Source organism: Bubalus bubalis, chromosome 2, assembly GCF_019923935.1.
Source record: "Bubalus bubalis isolate 160015118507 breed Murrah chromosome 2, NDDB_SH_1, whole genome shotgun sequence".
NCBI lineage: Eukaryota > Metazoa > Chordata > Mammalia > Artiodactyla > Bovidae > Bubalus > Bubalus bubalis.
In genome coordinates, this window is record NC_059158.1 from 150,063,045 (window position 1) to 150,090,549 (window position 27,505).

At 40.1% G+C, this 27,505-nt stretch overlaps 2 protein-coding genes across 20 annotated transcripts in view; one reads left to right on the top strand and one right to left on the bottom strand.

Annotated features, from left to right (window-relative positions):
* Positions 1-7: 7 nt before the first annotated feature.
* RPE (ribulose-5-phosphate-3-epimerase) lies at positions 8-27,376 on the top strand. 9 transcript variants are annotated; one of them, XM_006073183.4, is made up of 7 exons: positions 77-304; positions 969-988; positions 10,655-10,734; positions 16,241-16,380; positions 16,754-16,888; positions 17,445-17,531; positions 19,129-20,189. In XM_006073183.4, exons 1-7 carry the CDS (start codon positions 194-196, stop codon positions 19,249-19,251), a joined length of 696 nt encoding a protein of 231 aa, XP_006073245.1. In that variant the 5' UTR covers positions 77-193; the 3' UTR covers positions 19,252-20,189. The 9 variants fall into 9 exon arrangements, with proteins under 9 accessions (XP_025133963.1, XP_006073248.1, XP_006073247.1 ...); XM_006073189.4 differs by having other exon boundaries at positions 187-315; positions 969-999; XM_006073190.4 differs by having other exon boundaries at positions 205-304; positions 969-999.
* Positions 20,983-27,505, bottom strand: part of KANSL1L (KAT8 regulatory NSL complex subunit 1 like) — a 128,929-nt gene continuing 122,406 nt past the window's right edge. For 9 of the 11 annotated variants that reach the window (XM_044937757.2, XM_006073178.4, XM_025278173.3 and 6 more), the window contains 4 exons: positions 26,044-26,098; positions 24,790-24,902; positions 23,684-23,852; positions 20,983-22,594 (listed from right to left, as the gene is read on the bottom strand). In XM_044937757.2, coding sequence (XP_044793692.2) covers positions 22,364-22,594; positions 23,684-23,852; positions 24,790-24,902; positions 26,044-26,098 — 568 coding nt within the window. In that variant the 3' untranslated portion in view covers positions 20,983-22,363. Of the gene's footprint in view, positions 22,595-23,683; positions 23,853-24,779; positions 24,903-26,043; positions 26,099-27,505 lie in introns of those variants that run through there. The other 2 variants (XR_006548939.1, XM_044937756.1) reach the window with 2 other exon arrangements.

A 27,505-nucleotide genomic window follows, 5' to 3' on the forward strand; every position in this document is an offset into this window, starting at 1 on the left:
GCCCCTAAGCCCTTAAGGTGGCAGTCCTTCCCTCTAGGGGAGGCGGGACTTCCCCCTCAGGGCAGCTGCTTCCGGCGGAATCCGGAAAGATCTACGGAGAAGAGGCGGGACCAAAACTGCTCGGCCAATCTGGGCAGGACGCCTTCATCGAGCCGGGCTCTCGTGCAGTAACTTGCGTTGGAGCACTAGCACCATGGCGTCTGGTTGCAAGATTGGCCCGTCCATCCTCAACAGTGACCTGGCCAGTTTAGGGGCCGAGTGCCTCCGGATGCTGGACTCTGGGGCCGATTATCTGCACCTGGATGTAATGGACGGGTAACTCTCCGCAGGGTTCGGGCCTGGGTTATCGCGTGGGGCGGGATAGGTTCCCATTGACTGAGTACCTGTTAGGTGCACAGCGTCCCTGTGTCGCGAAGCGCCTCACTCTGAACGCGGTACTGAGGAAGGGGCCTGAGGTGGAAACCCAGGAGGCTCCACTTGGAGGGCACCTGGGCTGCGACCGTGTCCCAAGCCTCATCTTCTCCCCTCCCCCCTACATAACGTGTATTCTTCTAGCACTAAGCACCCGGAAGCGACCTTAAATCTCTAGGACCTGTCTCTCATTTTCAGGTGGAGAAACTGAGGCCCAAGGGGATAGGCATGACTTGCCCAAGCTCATATAGCTAGTTAGTGGCATTGCTGGGGAGACAGAGTTGTATAACGATGACGAGCTTTGCACCTGGAGTGAGAACGCCCGAGTTCTGCCACTTGCTAGGTTACTTGGGACAAGCCATTTAACCTCATTGAGCTTCAGTTTCATTCTGTGAAAAGTGGGAGTAATAACACTCTACTGCCCAGGCATCTTTGGAAGATGAAATGAGCTGGTACCGGTAGTTTACAATGCCTGGCACATGGTAAATTTTCTATAATTGATGATAATTGTTGTCTCATTGTTCGAATTTTGATTTTCCTATCTATTTTCTCTTCAGGCACCCTGCTCTTCAGGGAGGTCAGTTTTTTGTAAGTAATTTTTAAGCACTGTAGTTATAGCCCATAATCAATATTGTTTGACATCAGATTGATGTTAGTTTCATAAGTTGGTTGTAAAATGAGGAACAAAGCTAGAGAAAACAGTTAATACTCCCTCAAGGTCACACACATTGTGACAGAGTTGCAACTTGCATTTGCCGCACTGATAACTGCCGTAAGATCAAAACAGCCATTAACCATGGTTTGGGGTAGAAGAGTAAATTTATTGTAAATAGGTAAAATCTCTGTGAGTGAGTGAGTGAAGTCGCTCAGTTGTGTCCGACTCTTTGCGACCCCATGGACTGTAGTCTACCAGGCTCCTCTGTCCATGGGATTATCCAGGCAATAGTACTGGAATGGATTGCCATTTCCTTCTCCAGAATATTACTTCTTCCAAAACCTAGATTTTTAGTTTGCTATCACATGTAACTCTATTTATGTACTTTGTTTTTGACACCTTTGCTTGAAAGCCCTGAACTTCCAAAAGTTACTGGAGTATGTACTCACAGATGGGTAGCTACATTTTTGTGTCTGACATATAGAATGAGACATAATTCTGAGTCACTTAGGAGTCTCGGGATAGAACAGACTTCCCAGGTGGCGCAAGTGGTAAAGAACTAGTGTCTGCTAATGCAGGAGACACAGGAGACATGGGTTCGATCCTTGGGTTGGGAAGATTCCCTGGAGGAGGAAATGGCAACCCATTCCAGTATCCTTGCTTGGAAAATCCCATGGACAAAGGAGCCTGGCAGGCTACAGTCCATAGGGTCGCAAAGAGTTGGACACAAATGACTTAGCACATATGAGTATAGTCTGACCATGTTTAAGAGAATGAATGGAGAAAATAATTTGTCCCAGTTTACCAATCAGAATATCAATGATAACAATAGGTAGTAATAAATATAGAGCTCATAAAGAACACTCGATTGTTTCTAATACTTTTTTTTAGAGTTTTTTTTTTCTTTTTATTTTTTATTGAGGGATAATAGCTTTACAAAATTTTGTTGTTTTCTGTCAAACCTCAGCATGAATCAGCGATGGTGGTGGTGGTGATTTAGTTGCTAAGTTGTGTCCGACTCTTGTGACCCCATGAACTGTAGCCCACCAGGCTCCTCTGTCCATGGGATTTTCCAGGCAAGAATACTGGAGTGGATTGCCATTTCCTTCTCCAGGGGATCTTCCTGACCCAGGAATCAAACCCAGGTCTCCTGCATTGCAGGCAGATTCTTTACCTACTGAGCTATGAGGGAAGCTCTGAATCAGCCATAGGTATACATATATCCCCTGTTCTAATACTTTTTGTGAATTATCTCATGCAGCCCTGTGTGCTTGCTGCTGTTATCAGCACCAGAGGTGACAGTGAGGAGTCTAATAAAAGAGAGATTAAGTTCCCTTATAGCTAGGAAATGGTGGAACCCGGATTGGAAGCAGGCAACGGTTTGTTTTGTCTCAGAAACTGTCTTCTCTGGGTATTCGGTTTACAGAGAATGATTAAGATATTGTCTGTCTTTGAGAGACAGCTAGTTTATATTTTTGTCATTTATTTCATATCTCCTGCTGCACGGTAAACTCTCTGAAAGCACAGCTCACCTCTGTTCTCTGCAGGCAGGAAAAGCACTATGGCAGGCCTAGTTATAATTGGTTGGATGAATTGCTTTATCATAATAGAGGTGTCTTCTAAGAAATCTCTTGCCCCTCCCGGGCCTATGGCAGTCCCTGAGCTTGTTAAGTAAATGTATTTGTTTTTTATTGACTCCTTTCCCCTTTTACTGAGAAACATCTTGGTTTGAAAATAAGCAGATTTTGCATACACTATTTTAAAAACCTTTCCCTGTTAATCATCACAACTTTGAGTTACTTTCATTCCCATTTTGCAATAGGAAACCAGTTGGGGAGGTTCAGCCCCTTCCCCAGTGTCCCATCAGAACAGGCAGGGCCTGGCTAAACTGCAGTGCTGCTTAGGCCCAGGGTATGAAAGAGGGGCTGTGGACTCCCTCCACGTTCTGCCTCCATGCTTTTCCTTGCCCCTTAAAAATCTCCAAGTCCATTGAGCTTGATGCACTGGTTGTTTTCTGGTCCTCTCTCTTTCCCTGAAGTCCCCACTGTGTCCTCTGATTAAAACTGAAGGACTTTGAAAGTGAGAACAAGTTTTGGAAACACTGGTGGGTGGAGCACTAGTGTGGTTGGATATTTGAAGTAAAGGACAGGTGGGTTTTTCTGGAAAGGAAAATTGGAGAGCATGTAAGCATAAATGTGTCTTGACAGGAAGTAACTGGAAATGTATTGGTCTTTAAGTGTAGGAACAGAGCAAATAAGCAGTTTCTAAATTAGTTGTTGTTGTCTGGTTGCTAAATTGTTCCAGCTCTTTGGTACCCCATGAACTGCAGCATGCCAGGCTTCCCTGTCCTTCACTATCTCCTAGTGTTTGGTCATGTTGATTGAGTTGGTGATGCCATCCAACCATCTCATCCTCTGTTGCCCCCCTTTCCTCCTGTATTGTCTTTCCCAGAATCAGGGTGTTTTCCTGTGAGTTGGCTGTTCGCATCAGATGACCAAAGTCTTGGAGCTTTAGCATCAGTCCTTCTAATGAATATTCAGGTTTGATTTCCTTTAGGATTGACTAGTTTGATCTTGTTGTCCAAGGGACTCTCAAGAGTCTTCTAAGCACCACAATTCAAAAGCCTCAGTTCTTCGGTGCAAGCCTTCTTTATGGTCCAACTCTCATATCCCTACATGAGTACTTGAAAACCATACCTTTGACTACATGGACCTTTTTCAGCAAAGTAGTGTCTCTGCTTTTTAATATGCTGTCTAGGTTTGTCATAGCTTTCCTTCCAGGGAGCAGTAGTAGTGCTAGTCACTCAGTCATGTCCAGCTTTTTGTGACCCAATGGACTTTAGCCTGCCAGGCTCCTCTGTCCATGAAATTCTCCAGGGAAGAATACTGGAGTGGGTTGCCATTCTCTTCTCCAGGGGATCTTCCCTACTCAGGGCTTGAACCCGCGTCTCCCTCATTGCAGGCAGATTCTTTATCACTGCACCACCAGGGAGGCCCTTCAAGGAGCAAGTGTCTTTTAATTTTTTAATTTCATGGCTGTAGTCACCATCTACAGTGAATTTGGAGCCCAGGAAAATAAAGTTTGTCTCTGTTTCCACTTTTTCCCCTTCTCTCTGCTGTGAAGTGATGAGGCCAGATGCCATGATACTAGTTTTTAGAATGTTAAGTTTTAAGCCAGCTTTTTCACACTCTTTCACCCTCATCAAGAGGCTTTTTAGGTCCTCTTCCCTTTCTGCCACCAAAGTGGTATCATCTGCATGTCTGAGGTTGTTGATATTTCTCCTGGCTATCTTGATCCAGCTTTTGATTCATCCAGCTCACCATGTCGCATGATGTATTCTGCATATAAGTTAAATAAGTAGGGTGACAGTATATGGCCTTGCTGTACTCCTTTCCCAATTTTGAACCAGTTCATTGTTCCATGTCTGGTCTAACTGTTGCTTCTTCACTTGCATACAGGTTTCTTAGGAGGTAGGTAAGATGGTCTGGTATTTCCATCTCTTTAAGAATTTTCCACAGTTTGTGGTGATCCACACAGTCAAAGGCTTTAGTGTAGTCAATGAAGTAGAAATAGATGTTTTTCTGAGATTCCCTTGCTTTTTCTATGATCCAGCAGATGTTGGCAGTTTGATCTCTGGTTCCTCTGCCTTTTCTAAATCTATTATGTACATCTGGAAGTTCTCAGTTCACATACTGCTGAAGCCTAGCTTGAAGGATGTTGAGCATTACCTTGTTAGCATGTGAAATGAGTGCAATTGTGCGGTAGTTTGAGCATTCTTTGGCATTGCCTTTCTTTAGGATTGGAATGAAAACTGACCTTCTCCAGTCCTGTGTCTGTTACTGAGTTTTCCAAGTTTGCTGGCATACTGAGTGCAGCACTTTACAGCATCCATCTTTTGCAGTTTTAGATAGCTCAGCTGGAATTCCATCACCTCCACTAGTTTTTTTGTAGTAATGCTTCCTAAGGACCACTTCACACTCTGGGATGTCTGGCTCTAGGTGAGTGACCCCACCATCATGGTTATCCTGGTGGTTAAGACCTCTTTTGTATAGTTCTTTGTATGCATTCTTGCCACCTCGTCTTAATCTCTTCTGCTTCTGTTAGGTCCTTACCATTTCTGTCCTTTATCATGCTCATCCTTGCATGAAATATTCCTTTGATATCTCCAGTTTTCTTGAAGAGATCTCTATTCTTTCCCATTTTGTTGTTTTTCTCTACTTCTTTGCACTGTTCATTTAAGAAGGCCTTCTTATCTCTGCTTTTCTTTGAAATTCTGCATTCAGTTGGGTATATCTTTCTTGTTTTTTCCTTGCCTTTCACTTCTCTTCTCAGCTTTTTTTCCCAAAATTTCCAGTACTGGGCCCACAGTCTCACAGGCCACCATTAGCCAGTAAAACCTCCTCAGACAACCTTCTTGTGTTTCTTTTTCTTGGGGATGGTTTTGGTTACTTCTTCCTATACACTGTTAATGAACTTCTGTCCATGGTTCTTCAGGTACTGTACCCAGATGTTATCCCTTGAATTTAATCATTGCCTCCACTGCATAATCAATCATAAGTAGTTTGATTTAGGTCAAATCTGAATGGCCTAGTGGCTTTTTCTACTTTTTTCAATTTAAGCCTGAATTTTGCTGTAAGGAGCTCATGAGATGAGCCACATTCAGCTCCAGGTCTTGACTTTGCTGACTGTGTAGAGCTTCTCCATCTTTGGCTGCAAAGAGTATAATCAGTCTGATTTTGGTACTGACCATCTGGTGATGCCCATTTGTAGAGTCATCTCCTGTTGTTGGAAGAGGGTGTTTGCTATGACCAGTGTGTTCTCCACAGAGTGTCTCTGTTAGCCTTTTCCCTGCTTCATTTTGTACTCCAAGGCCAAACTTGCCTGTTAATCCAGGTAACTTTTGACTTCCTACTTTTGCATTCCAGTCCTCTGTGATGAAAAGGACATCTTTTATTTTGGTATTCCAGAAGGTCTTGGAGATTTTCATAGAAACATTCAACTTCAGGTTCTTTGGCTTTAGTGGTTGGAGCATAGAGTTGGATTACTTTGATATTGAATGATTTGCCAGGATCATTCTTGTTGTTTTGAGACTGCACCCATGTACTGCATTTCAGACTCTCTTGTCGGCTGTGAGGGCTACTCCATTTCTTTTAATCGATTCTTGCCCACAGTCGTAGATAACGATGGTCATCTGAATTAAGTTCGCCCATTCCAGTCCATTTTTAGTTCACTAAGATGTCGATGTTGCCTCTTACCATTTCTTGTTTGACCGTATCCAGTTTACCTTGATTCATGGACCTAACATTCCAGCTTCCTATGCTGTATTGTTCTTCATAGCTTCGGACTTTACTTTCCCCACCGTATACATCCACTGCTGAGCGTCATTCCACTTTGGCTCAGTCTCTTCATTCTGTGTGGAGCTGTTTCTCCGCTGTGCTCCTGTAGCATATTGGACACCTCTGACCTAGGGGACTCATCTTTCAGTGTCATATCTTTGTGCCTTTTCATATACTGTGTATGGGGTTCTCTAGGCAAGAATACCGGAGCAGTTTGCCATCTCCTCCTCCAGTGGACCACGTTTTATCAGAGCTCTTCACTTTGACCCGTCCGTCTTGGGCGGCCGTGCACTACATGACTCACAGCTTTATTGGGTTACACAAGCCCCTTCTCCATGACAAGGCTGTGATCCGTGAAGGGGTCCTAAGTTAGGACGATTTAAAAGCCAGGGAGATTGCACATTAGTACTAGATTTCTGACTTTTGAAAAACTTGCAGAAATTTCCAGTACTGGGCCCGCAGTCTCACAGGCCACCATTAGCCAGGTCAGATCTTCATTTGTCCCCTGTCTCCTTCTGCCCTGTTTTAATCTTCCATGCTATCTGCCAACCCAGCCACCCCTATCCCCACCCCCGACTACTCTCTCTCTCTCTCTCAAGGCTCTCCTCCCTTGGACTTTTTTTTCAGTTAGTTAGTAATTGTCAGTGAAGGGGCAGACAGGCCTGGCAGATAAGAGCCTGAACTTTGGAGTTAGGTTGACTGCCTCCTGCACTTACTGGTTGTGTGAGCTTGAGCCTCTCTTTCTCATCTATCAGTTCAGTTGCTCAGTCATGTCCAACTCTTTGCGACCCCATGAACTGCAGCACGCCAGGCCTCCCTGTCCATCACCAACTCCTGGAGTTCACTCAAGCTCACATCCATCGAGTTGGTGATGCCATCCAGCCATCTCATCCTCTGTCGTCCCCTTCTCCTGCCCCCAATCCCTCCCAACATCAGGGTCTTTTCCAATGAGTCAACTCTTCGCATGAGGTGGCCAAAGTATTGGAGTTTCAGCTTTAGCATCAGTCCTTCCAAAGAAATCCAGGGCTGATCTCCTTCAGAATGGACTGGTTGGATCTCTTTGCAGTCCAAGGGACTCTCAAGAGTCTTCTCCAACACCACAGTTCGAAAGCATCAATTCTTCGGCGCTCAGCTTTCTTCACAGTCCAACTCTCACATCCATACATGACCACTGGAAATATCATAACCTTGACTAGACAGCAAGTAAAGTTGGCAAAGTAATGTCTCTGCTTTTGAATATGCTATCTAGGTTGGTCATAACGTTCCTTCCAAGGAGTAAGCGTCTTTTAATTTCATGGCTGCAGTCACCATCTGCAGTGATTTTGGAGCCCAAAAAAATAGAGTCTGACACTGTTTCCACTGTTTCCCCATCTATTTCCCTTGAAGTGATGGGACCAGATGCCATCATATTAGTTCTCTGAATGTTGAGCTTTAAGCCAATTTTTTCACTCTCCTCTTTCACTTTCATCAAGAGGCTCTTTAGTTCCTCTTCACTTTCTGCCATAAGGGTGGTGTCATCTGCATATCTGAGGTTATTGATATTTCTCCCGGCAATCTTGATTCCAGCTTGTGCTTCTTCCAGCCCAGCATTTCTCATGATGTACTCTATAAAAATACAGAAAACAATGGTACCTGTCTCACTGAATTGTTGGCATGATTTTAATGAGTTAATATGATGAAATTGTTTAGAATGGTGGTTGTCCTGTATAATTTTTTATTAACCCGCATTCTGCCTGCTTGTCATCTGAGCTCAAGACCTTGGTGCTGGGTGCTAAGTTACTTCAGTTGTGTCTGCCTCTTTGTGACCCCATGGACTGTAGCCAGCCAGGCTCCTCTATCCATGGGATTCTCTAGGCAAGAATACTGGAGTGGGTTGGCGTGCCCTCCTCCAGGGGATCTTCCCAATCCACAGAGCGTACCTATGTCTCTTACATCTCCTGCATTGGCAGGCAGGTTCTTTAGCACTAACACCACCTGGGAAGCCCCATGGTTTCTTCTCTGACAACACTTCCCACCCCACCACCACCCTGCTGCATCTTATCAGAAAAATCCCATCAGTTGCTATCCTTGTTTCTGTTTGCTGTTTCTTGCCATTTACCAACACCTCTTGCCTTGCTTCTTTCAGTTTACTGCTCAGTCATTTGTGCTACTAAAGTATTGTTTCCATCTTAATTTTTCATTGCTTCTCTGGTGGCTCAGCTGATAAAGAATTCACCTGCAATGTGGGAGACCTGGGTTTGATCCCTGACTTGGGAAGATCCCCTGGAGAAGGGAAAGGCTACCCACTCCAGTATGCTAGCCTGGAGAATTCCCATGGACTGTATAGAACATGGGGTTGCAAAGAGTCAGACCTGAGTGAGCGAGTTTGACTTTCTCTTTTAAAACCTCACTTGATCAGGATTAAAGTTCAAACAGTGAGCCTGGCATTCTGTATCATTTAATGTGACACAGTCTTGCCTCGTATTTTATTCATAGTAGCCAAGGTGGGCAGCACCGTCTCCCTTTCTTTGAGCTTAACTTAGTTTTCTCTACCTTTGCTTCATTTCTTTCCCCATCTTTATAAATTCCATTAGTTCTGTAATTCCATGATCTGGGGCTTCCTTGGTGGCTCAGATGGTAAACAATCTGCCTGTAACATGGGAAACCTGGGTTTGATCCCTGGGTCGTAAAGGTCCCCTGGAGAAAGAAATGGCAACCCATTCCAGTATTCTTGCCTGAAGAATTCCATGGACATGAACCCCACGATCTATCCCTTTAAAAAAAAAATGCTATTCTACTTGCCTCTGGAACAATTATCTTATATTGCATACTTTAGCTTTTCTCTACAGGCCTCATTCAAGGTAATGCATACTACTTTAACAAAAGAAAGCGTAGATTTCTTTGGCTTAACGTTATAAAGTTTATTTTTCCTTCAGGTAGTAGTTTGGTGTGAATGTTCTTCCATGCAGAAATTCAGAGACATCAGAATCTCCTTCCATCCCCTGTCTCTGCCCTTAAGGGCCTCTTTCCTGGCAGAAGGGTAAAATGAGAACAGAACATGAATATACTCAACCTCCCGGGCTCTGCAGTGACACGCATCACTTGTGTTCGTATTTCACAGCCCTTTTGTGAGAACTAGTCACGTGGCCACCTGGTTTTAAAGGGAGTTGGGAAAAGTGGTCCTTGGCCAAGCTGGCTTCCTGCCAACAACTATACTGTAGCAGTCAGTCATGAGTTGTGGTGAGTCATTAGCCATCTCTGAGTGCCAGTGAGATTGTAAACTTTTCTGTGGTGAGCAGAGAAACTCATTTTTTTTAAAATAAAATATAGTACTCTGAAGCACCCAGCCTAAATGTTGAAGTGAGCTGGTGATACAACAAGAGAACTGGAGTAGGATAATGGTTAACCACCTTGGGTCTGATATCAGAAAGCCTTAATTTGAAACCTGCCCCAACGAATTATTAACTGGGTGACTTAAGGAAGTTATATCCTGTGCTCCTCAAATGGAGATAATAACAGCATCTACCTCAGAGGGCTGTTGTGAAGATGAAATAAAATAAGGTACAATATCTGGTATGTTACAAACCTTCAGTGAAAGTGAAGTCGCTCAGTCGTGTCCAACTCTTTGCAACCCCGTAGACTGTAGCCCATCAGGCTCCTCCGTCCATGGGATTCTCTGGGCAAGAATACTGGAGTGGGTTGCCATTTCCTTCTCCAGGGATCTTCCCGACCCAGGGATCAAACCCAGGTCTCCGGCATTGCAGGCAGACGCTTTAACCTCTGAGCCACCAGGGAAGGCACAGTTAAGTTTCCTTATTGATAATCTTTAAGAAAGCTTAAATAATCTTGTCATTTTGTGCCCTGTGATAGAGGTGGATTAGAGATAGCCACAGGTGACCTGTGATAGGCTTAAGATTTGAGAAACCCATATCAGAGTCTTGAACTTCCTAACTAGTATGTGACTTGGGCAAGTCATATAAATTTTGGGGTTTTGATTTTGTCATCCTTCACTTCTTCCTGTCATGGATTTTGAATTATAGCATTAAATTGGTCAATTATGTGACATTATGACTTCCTGGAATATCAAGGAGTTACTGCTCTGTAAAACTGAAATTCTGCGGGTATTTTTAGTGCCTAATACTGATACTGATGTTAAATTGAAAAATATTGCAATCACAGATAATCTCCTCTTTGTCTATCAGGATACATTTTGAGAAAAATACAGAGACTGAATTGAAAACATTTTCAGAGTAAGATTTTGTTTGTCTTGTAGGCATTTTGTTCCCAACATCACCTTTGGTCACCCTGTGGTAGAAAGCCTCCGAAAGCAGCTAGGCCAGGACCCTTTCTTTGGTAAGTGGGTGTTTACGCCATCTGAAGCTGAGTATCTTGCTCAAGTAAAGGGGAAGTAGCTGGCTGATTTCTCAACCTCCAGTTTCACAGTGTACCCTTTGCCCTCTCCCTGTGCTGGGACTTCACTGGCCTTCTGTAAGAAACCAAGCTTGCGCACTTTGGGGCCTAGGCACTTGGGCTAGAGTCGCTTTGCCTAAAAAGCTCTGTTCACTTGGTCAGTGCTACCTCATCTTTCCACTTCAGATCCTTGGTTGTTTCTTCAGAGAGCCCTGTCCTAAATTAACCTTTTTACCTTGTTGATTTTCTTAGAATTTCTTTCAGTCTGCAATTGCTGTTATCAGACTCTAAACTCCTTAAGGGCAGGATTTCATTCACTTGGTTTGCTGTGGTTTTCCCAGAGCTTAGCACAGACACACAGCTAAGGCTCAATGTGATTGTTAAATGAACTTAGGAATCAATTGATTTATGGTCTAGATGAGAAGTCGATTCATGGAAATTGGAGCTTTCTACTGGTCTGTGTATGCTCCACTTCAGTGTTGTAGGATAATGTGAATTAAGGTTTTTTTTAAGATCACATAGTGACCTAGAAGTTACTCCTGTGGAACATAGATTCAGCCCACATATCCTTGTCACTGCTGCTGATGTTTTAAGCTAAGTTAGCAGAGCCTCTCTTGCCAGATCTCTGATACAGAGGACATTTGGTGAGTTTTTATAAATAATGTGTGTTTATGTAATTCATTACTTAATTTTAGTAAAACTAACATTTTTATTGACCTATTGTGGACCAGTTTTATGAAGGGCTGTAGCTGTGCCTGTTCAGTATGGTAGCCACTAGCCTCATGTAGCTATTTAAGTCAGCTAAAATTAAAAATTGTTTCTTAGTGGCATTAACTGCATTGCAAGTTCTCAGTAGCCGCGTGGGACTGCTGTACCAGTGCAGTTGTGGAACACTGCTGGCGTTGCAGGAGGCTGTTAGAGCCTCTGTAGGCCTGCTCCACTTCGAAGGCACCAGCTTTATCAATTCATGTGACTCGAGGGAAACAGTGTTCCACCAACATGTTCACCATTTTGAAATTTCCAAATAATGGAGTATAATCCTCTGATTACCTGAACTTTTTTTTTTAAATTATTATTAACATTTTGGAAGCTGAATTTTCGAGGGTAAATATATCCTTACAACTATCGGAGTTGGATGAAATAGTGTTCTTTGCCCTCTCACGCATTGTATGATGGCCACAGAATCCTCCACTCTGGCTTTGTGTGGATTTAAAGTATGTCTATATTTGTCTTTTCCCCTTCCTTTTAGTTGGTCTCCCAACTGTTACTTCTCACTGCTGTGTGACTCCCCGCCGTCTGTGCCCCTTCTCTTACCAGCTCAGCTGACACCCCCACCCCCCCACAATCTGTTTTTTCATTCCTGCTTTTAGTTTGTTGTTTGCTGCTAAACTTGCTAATCAATCTTACCAGAAGACAATCTCTAAAGATGAATGGATTTCATATGCTTTAGTGTTTGTGACCTTTGTTTTTATATTATATGTTGTTTGTTTAATTCTTGGATACTGGTTGTTGGTGCCTTATATATCTTAGGAGTTAGATCACAAGTTGTGTGTATAATTGCTAAAGCTTTTAACAATTCAGTCCTAATATTGAGTAGAATTTACTGTCTTAAGATGTAAAGTGGTAGGGAAAAGTCATTTTTGCTTTTATCTAAATCAGTGGTCTTCAAGTATGTCTGAGGACCTGTGGGAGTCTTTTTCAGACAGATACGACTGAAGCGACTTAGCAGCAGCAGAAGCATGATGTCAAAACTATTTGTAGTTCGATTTGTAAATTATTTGTACTGATATTATTTGCCATTATTTGTACTGATGGTGCAGAAGCAGTGCTGAGTGAGTCTGCTGATGCCCTAGGCAGAGATGAGGCGGTTTTACTGAACGGGTAATACTGAACAGGTTACTACAGGTAGTCGTGATGTTCTTACACACCATGCCTTCATAGTAAGTATCCTTGATGAATTGGAACAGGTGACGGATTTAGTAAATCTTGATTCTTGAGTGCATGTCTCTTTAGTATTTTGTGTGACGAAGTGGGAAGGTAATACGTACAAAGCCCTTCTGTTGAATCCTGGAGGATGATCATTTCCTTGAGGAAAACCACTCATTTCATTGTCTTGAGCTGTAAACTGCAAGTGCTGGTTTTTTCACAAACACCATTTTCCATTACAAGAATAACTGACAATGAACTGTGGTTATTAGCCTTAGATATTTTCCTGATGTTGTCTTTAAAATTAACTACGTGAACCTGTCACTTCAAAGAAAGCAGCTCATCACTTTTCGTTGCCACTGACAAAAGTTAGAATTTGCAAGTGAAAATTGGAGTTTTGGAAAACTTATATTTGCTGCTTTGAGCTTGAGAGCTTCCCAATGCTTACAGCTTTTTTGATCAGATCTGTAGTGACATTGACACATGTGGGTTTTGGATATTGTATAAAGAATGTGTCTCTGTTTGGAAGATCTGTGTAACTCAGTGAAACAATAGTACTTAAAAAAGCTGTTCAAAATACAGACTAACGAGTTTTAGCATTAACGAAGTATGGAAAGGTCACTGACAGGATTTATAGATTCCACATTGCCTGTAATCTTTCATACTGCTTGTTGAGTTTTGGGGTAGAAATGGTAGAATATCCATACTTGAGTGAAAAGGCTATGCGTGTAGGGACGCCTCCCTTTTCTGTATTTTTTTTTCCCTACTATAAAACAACAGATTGAATGCAGAGCAGATGTGAGAATACACATGTATTCTCTTAAAGCCAGGCACTGCTGCTGCTGCTAAGTCACTTCAGTCGTGTCCGACTCTGTGCGACCCCATAGACGGCAGCCCACCAGGCTTCCCTGTCCTTGGGATTCTCCAGATAAGAGCACTGGAGTGGGTTGCCATTTCCTTCTCCAATGCGTGAAAGTGAAGTTGCTCAGTCGTGTCCGACCCTCAGCGACCCCATGGACTGCAGCCTTCCAGGATCCTCCGTCCATGGGATTTTCCAGGCAAGAGTACTGGAGTGGGGTGCCATTGCCTTCGCCAAGCCAGGCACTGCTTACTTGCAAAAATGTAAAATAATGCAACTCTTACATTAACATGTAATGGATTTATATTTTCATTATTTTTTTATGACTGACTAAGTAGACACGAAGGCTTCCCTCGTGTTTTGCATGATAAAGAATCTGTCTGCAATGCGGGAGCACACCTTTGATCCCTGAGTCAGGGAAGATCGTCTGGAGAAGGACATGGCAACCCACGCCAGTATTCTTGCCTGGAGAATCCCACGGACAGAAAAGCCTGAAAGGCTATGGTCCATGGAGTCGCAAAGAGTCCGACACGGCTGAAGTGACTTAGCACACACAAGTAGACGCTAAAAGTTTTTTTTAGTTTGCCTTTCTAATACATTCAGTTCAGTTCAGTCGCTCAGTCGTGTCTGACTCTTTGCGACCCCATGAATCGCAGCACGCCAGGCCTCCCTGTCCATCACCAACTCCCAGAGTTCACTCAGACTCACATCCATTAAGTCAGTGATGCCATCCAGCCATCTCATCCCCTGTCGTCCCCTTCTCCTCTAGCCCCCAATCCTTCCCAGCATCAGAGTCTTTTCCAATGAGTCAACCCTTCGCATGAGATGGCCAAAGTACTGGAGTTTCAGCTTTAGCATCATTCCTTCCAAAGAACACCCAGGGCTGATCTCCTTCAGAATGGACTGGTTGGATCTCCTTGCAGTCCAAGGGACTCTCAAGAGTCTTCTCCAACACCACAGTTCAAAAGCATCAATTCTTCGGCGCTCAGCCTTCTTCACAGTCCAACTCTCACATCCATACATGACCACAGGAAAAACCATAGCCTTGACTAGACGGACCTTTGTTGGCAAAGTAATGTCTCTGCTTTTGAATTGCTATCTAGGTTGGACATAACTTTGCTTTCAAGGAGTAAGCGTCTTTTAATTTCACATCATCAGTATTGGGGTCGAGGAGTCTTCAGTAATTTTTACGAGTGCAGAAGGAGTCTGACAGTAGAACATTTGAGCCCTGTGTTGTAATTACAGGCAGAGTCGCTGAGTCATTGATCCCCGAACGCCAGAGAATGTCCAGTGGTGGTTGCTGGTGGTGACTGCACGCTGGAGATTGAATAGGGATGACTTAGCGGTCTAGTCTGGTAACTTAGGAATGAGTAAACTTGGTCTTGTAAACCAGATTGAATTTTTCTTGTTTATGATATGAAGGAAAAACACACCAAATTGAGTTTATCTTCTAAAATCAAAGTTTTGCCTATTAAAATATGTTCTATTTTTGTTACTTTTACTAGTTTAGGAATATAAATGTTAGTCTTGACTTCATTAATCAGGCTCTATACTCTGTTTTCCTGACGTTTTTCAAAGCCTTGTTGCATTTTATAAATCTTTGCTATTGAGTTCTGGAATACTAGATTTTTTTTCTTTAACATAGCTTTGCTGGATCAGAAATGTACTCTCTGTTACAAAGTAAAAAGCTCAAAACTCTCCTCATTACTGTCTGGCACAGGAGCATTTACTGTTTTCTTCTTTCCTGCATCATTTCTTGTTTTCACTTCTTTTAAGCTGCCCTCTCTTTCCCGTGAAATGCTATTAATATTATATTTTAAGTTGAGATGTTTAAGAAGGCCACACTCATTTCTTCCCAAACATTTTCATATGATTTGAGCTTTAGATTTAAGGCCACGTGGCAGGCTGCTTCTGGTTAACATGTTCTTTCCTCTGAGTCTGCCCCTCCCTTTGCAGTTGTCTCCCTCTTGGGGGTGGCACTCCTGTTCTAGCTCCTTAGCCCACATCCTTGCGCCATCTGACCCTTGCCTCACTGCGCACGTCTGAGCCGCAGCAGCCCCTCTTGGCCCTGCCTTTAGAAAATATCCGGAATCCCCACCACTGCTCACCATCTGCAGTCACTAGGTTTATTGCCTTGATCTTCAAAGTTAGATCTAAGTACTGCAGTATTTGTTCTGTGTCATTCAGAATAAAACCTGATGGTCTGCAGAGTTCGGTAGTTTTATCCAGTGTTTCTCTTACCTCATCCTCTCTCCCCGGTGCCACCTCTGACTCCAGCAACACTGGCTTTATTTACTGCCAGCTTTATTTGTATTTACTCCTTTATTTGTCTCCCTCACTAAGAATGTAATCTAAGTTTTTTACAACGGTATTTTCTAAACCTGAACTTAGGTTTCCTGATTTCTAGTTACTACTTCTCATAAATAGTGCTGTAAGCTTTTTGTGGAAAACTGTTGGATTTTTTTTTGATAAATGTGTTTAACCAAAACCTTATCTTAAGGATGCAGGGAAGCTATCTGTGCTGAAGTATAACTTCTATTTAACAATTATCATGATGCCAGAAGAGTTCATATCTGAAATAGCAAAAACTACAGATTGACTTCAATAATATGAGCAGCTGTTTTCCTTTTAGTAATACTTAGGGGATATGTCTTTTCTTTCCAGACATGCACATGATGGTGTCCAGGCCAGAACAGTGGGTAAAGCCAATGGCTGTAGCAGGAGCCAATCAGTATACCTTTCATCTTGAGGCTACTGACAACCCAGGAGCTTTGATCAAAGACATTCGGGAGAATGGAATGAAGGTAAGAGCTTAGTGGTGAGGTTAATGTTTTATACTATTCATTCTCAGAGTTGGGAAGGTTTGGTGGAAGACCCAAAATGATAGGTGAAGAAGACCAGACGTAGACAGCTGTTCTTCAGCTTTGAAGCTAGACTTTAAGTATAACATGTTTGTCAGATAAGATTAATACATTCTACTAATGTTTTCTAGAAATTGCTACCTTTTAGAAACATTTCCTTGTGATAACCATGTTGACTTAAAAAAAATTTACAGCTGAACAATTTATGTATGTATTCCATTCTTTAAGAATAGAGCTTCCTACTGGGCCTGATAAGCCACAATAATGTATTATGGAAATAGTTATTGATGTGATGTAGCAAATTTGTTTGTTACAGGTTGGCCTTGCTATCAAACCAGGAACCTCAGTTGAGTATTTGGCACCATGGGCTAATCAAATAGATATGGCCTTGGTTATGACAGTGGAACCTGGGTTTGGAGGGCAGAAATTCATGGAAGATATGATGCCAAAGGTAAAAAGAAGTATTTGGTTCCGGAGTAAGGTTTTTTGTTGTGTATATTCATTCAGTAAGCATGTATTGGGCTGCTTGTATGTTTGGGCTGCTTGTATGTTTATGCCTTGCTCTGAAGGCAGGGAAATGGGGGTGCCTACATATCATTGGAATATGGGATGAGAGATGCCCAAGAGATTCAGGTTTGGAGATCAGAAGAGATACCACATGTTAGTGTTGAGTTTTTGTTCCCAAAACCATTGGAAACTGTTCTGTAACCTTTAGATGGAATTTTCATTGAACATTGAGGGTTTTATCTTTGCCTTGTTTCTGTGAACTATATTTTCGGCAAATCCATGACAAATTCAATGCCATTTGCCAAACAGAACAAAGCTTGCTTTTATGAAAGTTTGTTTCAGTATATTAAGATGGTTTTCCCCAGTCATAACTTTTATTGAGATAAAGTTATTTGGTGAGACATTTGGAGTCATATTTTAGTGGCCATTTCATTTTTGTTTGGTGTGCTTTCCCTCTACCTGTCCACTTAGGAGTCATTTATTTCCTTGTGTATATCTAGGTTCATTGGTTGAGGACCCAGTTCCCATCTTTGGACATTGAGGTGGATGGTGGAGTAGGTCCTGACACTATCCATAAATGCGCAGAGGTGAGACTGCTCCTTGACGGCAACCTGGACCAATTTCCTATCAAATGTAATGCCAGGACAGGTCTTATCTACCAAAGAGATTTCCCCTACACTTCCTAAATAGTCTTTCTTTCTTGGAAAAGTATTTGTTTGTTTAAATGTGAAACTAGGAAAGTAAATAGTAAGTCCTGGCTATCTCAGTAATGATGAAAAAATTCTTTGAAAGAGGAATGTGCTGACTACCAGCGTGTGTAATATCAGTGAGAAGTTCCAAGGCCTTTGAGACAGTTTTCCAAAATAGGGAATCTTCCTATTTTGTGTGTGGTTTTTTTTTTTTTTGCTTCCTATTTTTGCTTCCAATGTTTTGTGTAAATGTCACACACTTTTCTGCTTGATACTTATCAAAAGCTTGACTGTGATTAGTATGGAGACGACACTGGACAGACAGTGAGCATATATCTTTTGACCCCTGTAGAATTCATTTTTACTGAACTGTGCTTTGTCATTAATGCTGTTTCTGCTTACATTGAGACATATTAAGTTGTAACGTTAGAAAACTAGTATTTCATTTTTATGAGGAACATTGTTGGACAATGCACTGTATCATAGCACAGCAGTGTCTCTCTCGCTGGAGAAATTTTTCTCAGCTTCAGCAGTTCTCTCAATGTTCCCCCTTTCTTTCAGCTCTGAATCATATAATAGATTGGATTTTCCTCCCTGAGTCAAATCTCAGATAAATTTGAACTCATTTTTATAAGTTTTTACTTGGTTTTACTCTTTGATTTCATATTGAAAAACATCTTGAAAATCTTTTTTAAGCCACCTCAAAACCATTCTGGAATGCAGTGAAGCATACATAAGAATATGTTCCATTTCTACTGGCATCAACATGAGAAGATACTTAAATGTAGTGTTGCCGTATTTTATGGATTATCTCACATTTTAGCAGTAATTGTCCTTTTAGACTGTCTGCAAATTCCTGTACATAGTTCAAAGATGAAAAGATTGATTTTTTTTTTTTTTTAGGAGCTGAGGGGGCATCGGTACATATGGGGAAAATTTTAATAGAGGTGAAGATTAAAGGTTTTAGATTAAACCTTATCTCAATGTTAGCAGAGATGCACTATAGTTTATTTAGAAGGGGGTTGAAAAGAAAGTGAAGTCGCTCAGTCATGTCCGACTCTTTGCGACCCCATGGACTGTAGCCTATCAGGCTCCTCCGTCCATAGGATTTTCCATGCAAGAGTGCTGGAGTGGATTGCCATTTCCTTCTCCAGGGAATCTTCCCGACCCAGGGATTGAACCCGGGTCTCCTGCATTGCAGGCAGACGCTTTACTGTCTGAGCCACCAGGGAAGCCCTGAGGAAGGGGGTTAAGGGTTACCAAAAAGAAAATGTTTCCTAGACATGTTTAAAAATAATTTCACATCCTCTTTTAAGCATTTCAGCTTCTTTCTTCATTGAACTAGCTGCTTAAGTATGTTCATCTTGAAGTGGCTTTTATACAGTTAAAGTGCTGACTGCCAGCTATAAGGGTAGAAACTCTAGTCTGGGAATTCTGTTTCAGGTTTTTCCACATCTTCCTTTGAGGCATAACCTAAAGTGTTTACTTCTTTCAGGCAGGAGCTAACATGATTGTGTCTGGCAGTGCCATTATGAGGAGTGAAGACCCCAGATCTGTGATCAACCTGTTAAGAAACGTTTGCTCAGAAGCTGCTCAGAAACGTTCTCTTGATCGGTGAAACAACAAGGAGCCCAGTGTTTCTGCTTAGGAGCTCTCCTTTTTACTGGAAAACAAGAATATTGACTACCAAATCATACCACAGTTGAGGCAGTGCTGCTTTTCTGAGCAATTACTCATCCCAGTGACTAAAATCCATTATGCAGAATGTTCCAAGAGGTTAGAAATTGGTGTGTATAACTACATTTTTAGTGATGGAATTGAAAGATTAATGTGATAAAATGCCATTTTTACTGGGAGACTTGATTTTTATGAAGAGTAAAAATATGGCTGTATTAAGGTTACAAGCAGAAAAGTGTCTTAATGCCTAAGGAAGGCATGTTAGCTACTATGAAAAAAAAATTTTTTTCTGAATTTCTAAAAAGAATTTTCTTTGGTTTCTTTACTGTTTTCTGAAAGCAAAGGAAGTTCTTCAGTTTTTCCTGTTTCATGTCATTTTTTATTTTTGTGTGTGATAACTAAGTTTGCATCTGATTAGGAATGGCATACTTACTCTCCTAGTTTCAAAAACATTTATTTTTTACTTTGCACCTTATATTTGATATATTAAAAAAAAAAAAGTGTATTATGAAGCCCAGGGATTTTCAAGTTGTCTGTTTTAAAATATGAGCACAAGTTTTATCAGGGTATTTTGTTAGCTGTCCTAGAGGGACAGAGTATTCAGTGATCTCTCCCCCCGCCACCCCGTTTCCACTTTTTTTAAATTATACACACTATTCCTAAGGACATAAAAAATGTTTTGCTAGCTCTATGCCAAAAAAAGAAAAAAGGCCTCTATTTAGAAGTAATATTAAGTTGAATCCTGACCCTTCTGTTTGTTTGATCTTAGCAAACCAAATCAGCCAACCTCTTTGAGTTTCTATTAATTGATTTATACATTGAATGTAATTATGAGAGTGTGGTATTGTATTGTATTGAGGATTAAAAGATTATTATATATGTAAAGCTTCCACTATTCCTAGAATTGTAAGGGTGTGGAATTGAACATGCCAAGGCAAAGAAGCTATTAGATAAATTTGTTTTGTACATTATAAAGTACATTGATACAATCTCACTAAACCTACAGTCAGTCCTATGAATGGTAAAACAGGTGTGTTTGTCCCCATTTAAAAAAAAAAATGATACTGAAACTCATCAACAGGCTGGTACAATGGAAAGAATCCAGGAAAGCATAGGATTTCTGTTCTGTACTCTTTTTATAGATGGAGCGCTTAAGAGGTGGATTAAGCAAAGGAAGCTTAATTGTCTTATTTCTAGTCTAATTTTAAACTAGAAAAACCACTTGCTAAGAATATCCTGCAACTAATGACTTTTGACTCCAAGGATATATATTTTATTAATCCAAGAAAGACCAGGTAGGCTAATATATGACAAGGTACAGATTTAATCCATACACTATTTATTATTGTGTCCCAAATTACACTTTGACAGTAGATATGTATTACCTACTTCATTCTTGTAAATACTCTTGCTATGAAATACACATGGCAAGAAATAACAGGACCAATGTCATTAAACTTTTTCAGGCTACTATGAGTTTTGAGAAATAAGGTTTGGAAAATAGGAATGTTAACACTTTTAAGCATGGAATAGAGCTTCCTTGGTTTCTTCTGTTTTCTCAAGGTAAAATTTTATTACCTACTGTTCGTTTTTATTTTGGCTTAGGAAAGGCTTTGCCACACAGATAGGAGACGACAAGGCATATAGAAATAGACACAGACAACACAAGGCATATAGAAATAACTTTTTAATTAAAAAACTTACATAGATTATAATATCAGACATGACAAAAAAAATTGAGTTTATTCGCCTGGACAACTTGGGTTTGTTCTTTTTTTTGTTGTTTTTTTTTAAATGTACAGTAAAACTACAAGCAAAAATTTGTCAGTGTTGAATTGGAAATTTTTTTTTTAAAGAGACCAGTATAATTTCCAGTCTCTAACAAAAACTTACTGTCAGATCCCCCAGATTAGGCCAGATGGCTAGGATTGTCAGTTATATGGGTACTACAACTTGAATAACCTGTTTTACATGAGAAAAGTGATTCATATAAATTGTCCTCAATTTTTACATAGGAAAAAATAATGTAATAGTGTCAAAAGAGATTTTACTTTATATACACTCCAGTATCCAATACTGAAGTATTAAGAATTTTAATTCTCTAAGATACAAGTAAGAATAGATGCCTATTTGAATAGACTAAGCAATGGTAAGGAGTGACCAAATGAACTAGAAGTACAATAATATACTAATGGGAATTTCCTGTTTGTTACTCATTTTAAGTGGGATGTTTATGAGGTACATAAAGCTCAAATCTTAAAAGATGTGATACTTTTAAAATACACTAATATTTAACTCACCATTGCTTTTCTTATTCTGTTAGGAGTGAATAGAAAATAACCTGTGTTTAACTCAACAGATTATCAGTGATTTCAAATAAATTGTATTATGTTACCTGGTATAGAAATTTCCATAAATAACTTCTATTAAATATGTTTTTTCAAGTCTGGACTACTAGGAAGGGATGTTTCTAGATGTCCAATATCATTGGAAATCTGTGCTTCTTTATAGTGCAGCTGATATTTCATGGGATAATTCATACATGCATTTTTCAAGTGGAATGGTCACTGCCAGTGCTTTTTAAAACTACTTAGATGTGTGTATATATATGCATGTATACTCTATACACGCATATTTTTATATTGTTATTTCGGAGGCAATTTAAGATTAACCATTTGTATAGAAAAAAAGGAGCTGTCATTTGATACACAGGGGTCGGCGGGGGGGTGTGGGGGGGTGTGGGTGTAAGTTGTTTAAAAATTATTTACCCAGTAATGTGATTTGACAGCAAATTACAGCAGTTAATTTTCTGGTGCTTATGATTTGCATCAAACACAAATGACTAGCACTTGTTGGTCAGTGAAAAGCTAGTTACTTGTGGTTTCAGGAAGGAAAATGAAACTAACTTGCCTGTTTCATAAACAGCATAAAAGGTTAACATGCACTATATGCTCTTATTCTGGAACTGAGACTGTGGAGGGTCTGGACAACAGGGCCTGCTTTTTTCTCCTGTTTTCCCATTCATTTACACAGTTTTCTTCACTTGTTCCCTGTCACCTGTTTTTTTTAACATGAGTAAGTCCTAGACCAAGGGTTTTGTACTCTTCCATTCCATCTGCCTGCCTTTTTGGATGGTGGCCTTTCTCTGGTGCAGTGGTGCAGAAGACTTCACCGTGGAAAGCTGGGCTTGATCTTTCAACCTGATCATTTTTTTCATCTTGGCATAATAAAGCTTCTGTGTCTTCATCCTTCAGTGGAAAAGCCCGTCGTTCCCACCACAAAGACTGAAAGAGAAAACATTTTCAGTTTCAGCTAATTTAAGTTCATATCTCAGGTAATCTGTAGATGTCAATTTTGTAATAACCACTGGTCAGTACAAATTCTTATTTGGTCCTAAGGATCCAGCAACTTAAAGTGGGACATACTGAGGATTATTTAATAGGGACCTTTGGGAATTATTGTTTTACTTTGCCTCTTCCAAGAAGAGGGAAATGGTGCCATTAGGGAGTACTGGTCCTCATTTTAAGGCTAGGTGCATGTTAGGGAACTTCCCTTAAATGTATTTGGGTCATCTACTTCAGTATCTCCATTTTCATTCCATCATTATTATAGACACCTATTAACTTTTCTTTGAGCTTTCTATGATTTGCCTCTTAACTTCTATTATCTCTACTCTATTGATTCTAGATATTATTCTTTTCCAATATCTACTTATGAAAAACAGTGCAACAACTTTATAGATGCAGTGTAGAAAGCACTCCTATTGAGGTTAAAACTGGATAAATGGGGAGACAAAATCTTTTCTAAGGGGAAGAGAAATAACTAACCTTTCTATGTGCCAGGTAACATTCTATTTAATCTAATTAGGTTTGTAATGAAACTTTGATAGAATTCCCTTTTTCTAACAATAAGTGAATAGGTGGAATTAGGTTTTGGCATGTTACATAAAAGGGCTTCCCCGATGACTCAAGCAGTAAAGAATCTGCCTGCAATGCAGGAGACACAGGTTTGATCCCTGGGTAGGGAAGATCCCCTGGAGAAGGGAATGGCAACCCACTCCAGTATTCTCGCCTGGAGAATTTCATGGACAGAGCAGCCTGGTGGGGCGATAGTCCATGGGGTCGCTAAGAGTTAGACATGACTGAGCACACACATACATGTGTTTCATAAAAGGGGGAAGTATCTGTAGTTAGTGATGGAACTTGAATGCTGGAATGTGGATCCTCTGGTTCCTACACCCAGCATTCTGTACTGGACTGTTGCACTGAATGTGTTACGTAATGATGAATCCTTTGTCAGCAGCAAGCAATTCTATAAACAAGGTTTTGAAAGTCGATTAAGGAAGTTTTAACAGTTACATAGGATACCCTCACCTTGGTCTCTTGACTCTGACTCAGTGAAGGTGAGCCGTGTGCACTGGGAGCCTGGCTCTCTGAAGGAGGCTCAGCAGGACTCCCCACTGCGCAGTGCTGCCCACCACTGAAATCATAAGGGCCTTCTTTCAAAAGTAGGTCTTGTCCTTCAACATTTTTAGGGTAAGCTCTAGCAAGAAAATCAAGAAAACATTTTATAAACAACCTAAAGTGTAGTTCATAAGTCCATTTAACTTGGTAACTTTTCTTTAAACAGTTCTGCCCAAAAGATTTTTAAAAATTCATCTGCTGATTTTCCGCATGTTATCCTCACATCTCAAAGGCTTTTATTTAAATGGTACTTCAGGGAATCTTGCCAAATTATTATAAGTAGTTTTGTTTGGGGGTATTTTTTGTTTGTTTTCCAGAAAACAGGAGAAGATAGTTAACTTGACTCTTATCCCGAGTTCCCTGAGTATCTATGATTATTGTAATGTCATCCATGAAGAACTCAATTCACATTTTCCTCTGTACTTCTGGAAAACTGGATCTCTGTAATGTAGAGAAAGTTGAGAATAGAATCTCAGGTATGTTAGGATAACTCTTAGAATAAGGATCTACAACAAATCATCTGACTATCTTGACTTAAACAGAGAAATGTGTTTTAAAAGTGTGAAATGAGACCCCCACACTACAGTGACTACTAGGTTTCAACATGATCTTATGTTTTAAGTTTTGACTATATCAAAAAATAGTACAATTAAATATAAAATATCAGGGTTTTTCTCAAATACATTATGTTTTTAGGATTTATTCCCCCTTCCTTCAAAGTCATGTTCAAAGTATTTCAGGCTATTTGCTTTTTACCCCAGATAGGTTTTTAAGCGTCTTTTTGGTTCTTTTTTAAGAAAAATATTTTTGAAGTAGTTGTGTTACAGATCACTCTCTAATCACTAGTGTTAGGTCCCCCATTATAGTACACTGAAATGACCTTTTTATGGAGAATTTTCACATTATTTGCTCAGTTAAGTCTATTACCGATGCTGACAATTAGCATGAGAAATAGAGTGGAGTAGGACACAAAACTCTTCATCATGTAAGTAGCCTGAACATAGTTCAACACCTGCCTGCTGTTTCTTCTCTGCCACTTGCTTTGTTCCCATAGTGACCATCTGGCTTGCTCCTTCTCTTCATACTTTTTGTGTCTTAGGGAGAAGACTTCATCAGAGAGATTTTCTATCTGGAGTTAAAAATGAAAAGTTTTGCTTTGGTCAGAAACATTCTGAAATGAGAACAGGTGTCACAGTTCCTCGTAAAGAGAACAATGGGAAGAAAACAACAATAAATGCAGTCTAAGTCATGAGAACACATGTTATGAGAGGAGATTCAGATTCCTAAAAAGAGGGAGTTTGAAACTTTTTCACCACTGGGTCATGTTTGAAGACTTACCTAGAGTACTTAATAGGTACCTTGAATACACATAGGTTCACAGTGCTTTTTTTATATTTACATAAAATATCCTTCATGCTTTATTCATTCAAACCTTTGTATTGATTGCTTCTTATGGAGTATACTGTTGATGGAACATAGTAATATCAAAGAAATTAAAACTGAGATTTGGGAATTAGTTTAATTTCTAAAGCCTTGGTTGTGGTGTTTCTGGCTAGGATCATTCTGAACTAGGGTGCATTTAAAGAGGGAAAGGCATTAAACAGATTTTGGTAGCTGAAAAGTGATATCAGTTGGCATAGAATGTAATAGAAACAATGTCTTTTACATAACACTGCCTCTTCAGACTGTCACTTTGGAATTAATTTGGCTATATAGTATTTTTCTCTATAATTTTTCTTGTCTTAATGTAAGTTTTATCCTTACAGGTCCATAGTCCCTTTCCTGTGGTTCCAAAAATCTGGAAAAAAAACAAGTTTTCATAATTCATTTGGTGACACAGCCTGATCTGAAAATGATGTGAGGTTACTGTACTTCCTATGAGTATTTCACTATAGAACTCAGTATTGATTGACAACTGCCCTAGACTCCCATACAAGACTAAATCTCATGCAGAAAAATATGACTAAGAGTGGAAGTGAATACAGATACTCATATAAGTTCAGTATTTCAACAACTCATGTATGGAAATGGTATGTTTTATTTTTGCTTATTTTTTATGCATGTTGTCTTTGTAGGCAAATTTGTACAAAACACTTTCCTAATCAAATTAATACCTTTAGTGAGGAACTTTTCATAAGTTTTGAAAATAAAAAATCAAAGAGGGCTTAGAGTTCCATTTAGTTCCTCAAATATCAAATTAAGCACATGGAAAAGAAATTAAGCAGTCTTCATAGTAAGTGCAATTATCCCATGAGTGAAAGGCAACTTACCTCTTCTTCACCTAAATCATATTCATCCAAAGGCTGAAGAACAACCATCCTCCAGCTGTTGAAGATAGAACCAATTTCAAATAGCTTTTCTTAATCTATCTAAATGTAGCAATTTTATTCTATAAGCACAACCAATATAGTAGTGTTTTCTTTCTTTGGGATTTCCATAATTCAACTGGTTGTAGTATTTTAGTACTTCATTTTTTAAAAGAGACAAAATATTTGTACCATGAGAAGGGGACAAGGAGAAGATGAGGCTTTGCTTTGGGCCTTAAAATAAACAGTCTCTTCTACATAGTTCCATTTTATACCTAAGAATGTACTAATTTTGAAATGAGTTAGTGGTATGCTGATAAACTGGCTCAGAAAATAAAAAGGAAAAAAGCTGTGATTTGTAGCATTTGCCAGTTTGTTTGTGTGAAGACTCCCATCATGGCCTTACATCACAGGACTTGTATATTAAAAACCAGGTCAACCAGCGAGCTCCAGCCTACCACTGTAAACTGGAAAGACACTGTTGCTATAGAACGTTGTAACCACCAAGTGTTGTTTTTACTTAATATACAATGTATCAACAGATTCTCTGTAGGAATTCTTCTAGTACTTCCTAGAGTATTAGGAGTTCTCTCACTGCCTCAAAGCAATTATGAATAAAAGGATCAATTTAGCTAGAATAGAGACGGGTAGGAATAACTGCATTTGTCATCAGCTATCTTGTTTCCATCCTTTTCTATATGTACTTCTTGGTGGCAGATTTATAATCTTGAAAGTGCTTTCATTATTGCTAAAAAATTTGACTAAGTTGGCTGCCAGGAGACAGATCTGTGTGTGTATGGCATTCAAGGACATCCACAACCTGGTTCCAATTTATTTTTGAGCCTTCATTTCATTTATCACCCTAAACAAAACCTTAGTCTCCTGCTTAGCCTTGCATAATTGTTCCTGTGCCTGAGTTATGGTCTTCCTGTGTGAACACACACTTTCTCCTTCTGCCCCACCCCCTTTTCCTAATACACTCCCAGGTCTTCCCACTCTTCTTGATACTTGACGTGTGTATTGCGGACCTGAAGATACATTAGAATCTTTTGTTGTCACAGGAGTTGTCCCCTTACAGTGTGAATACCCTTTGCAAAGGTAGTTGCTTTCTTTGAACTCTGTGCAAATCTCCATTTTAAAGAGCAAAGATTGTTATTGGAATTATTTACATCCCTAAAGTACCTTTTAGTGCCATGTACACAATAGAAGACTAAATGTTGAATGAAAAAATACTCAAAAGTACTAAAGTAAGTAAATCTTAAGAATTTCCCTTTCTTATTAAAACCTGAGAAATAAAGCTGTGTTACTATATGGCATTATTTTTCAGCATGAGTAATGTAAAGGTTTCTTTCACGGTCTTTCCTCCATGTAACTATATAAATGGGAGAAAGGCAGAAAGCAGCATCTTCTTTACGTTAAATAAAAA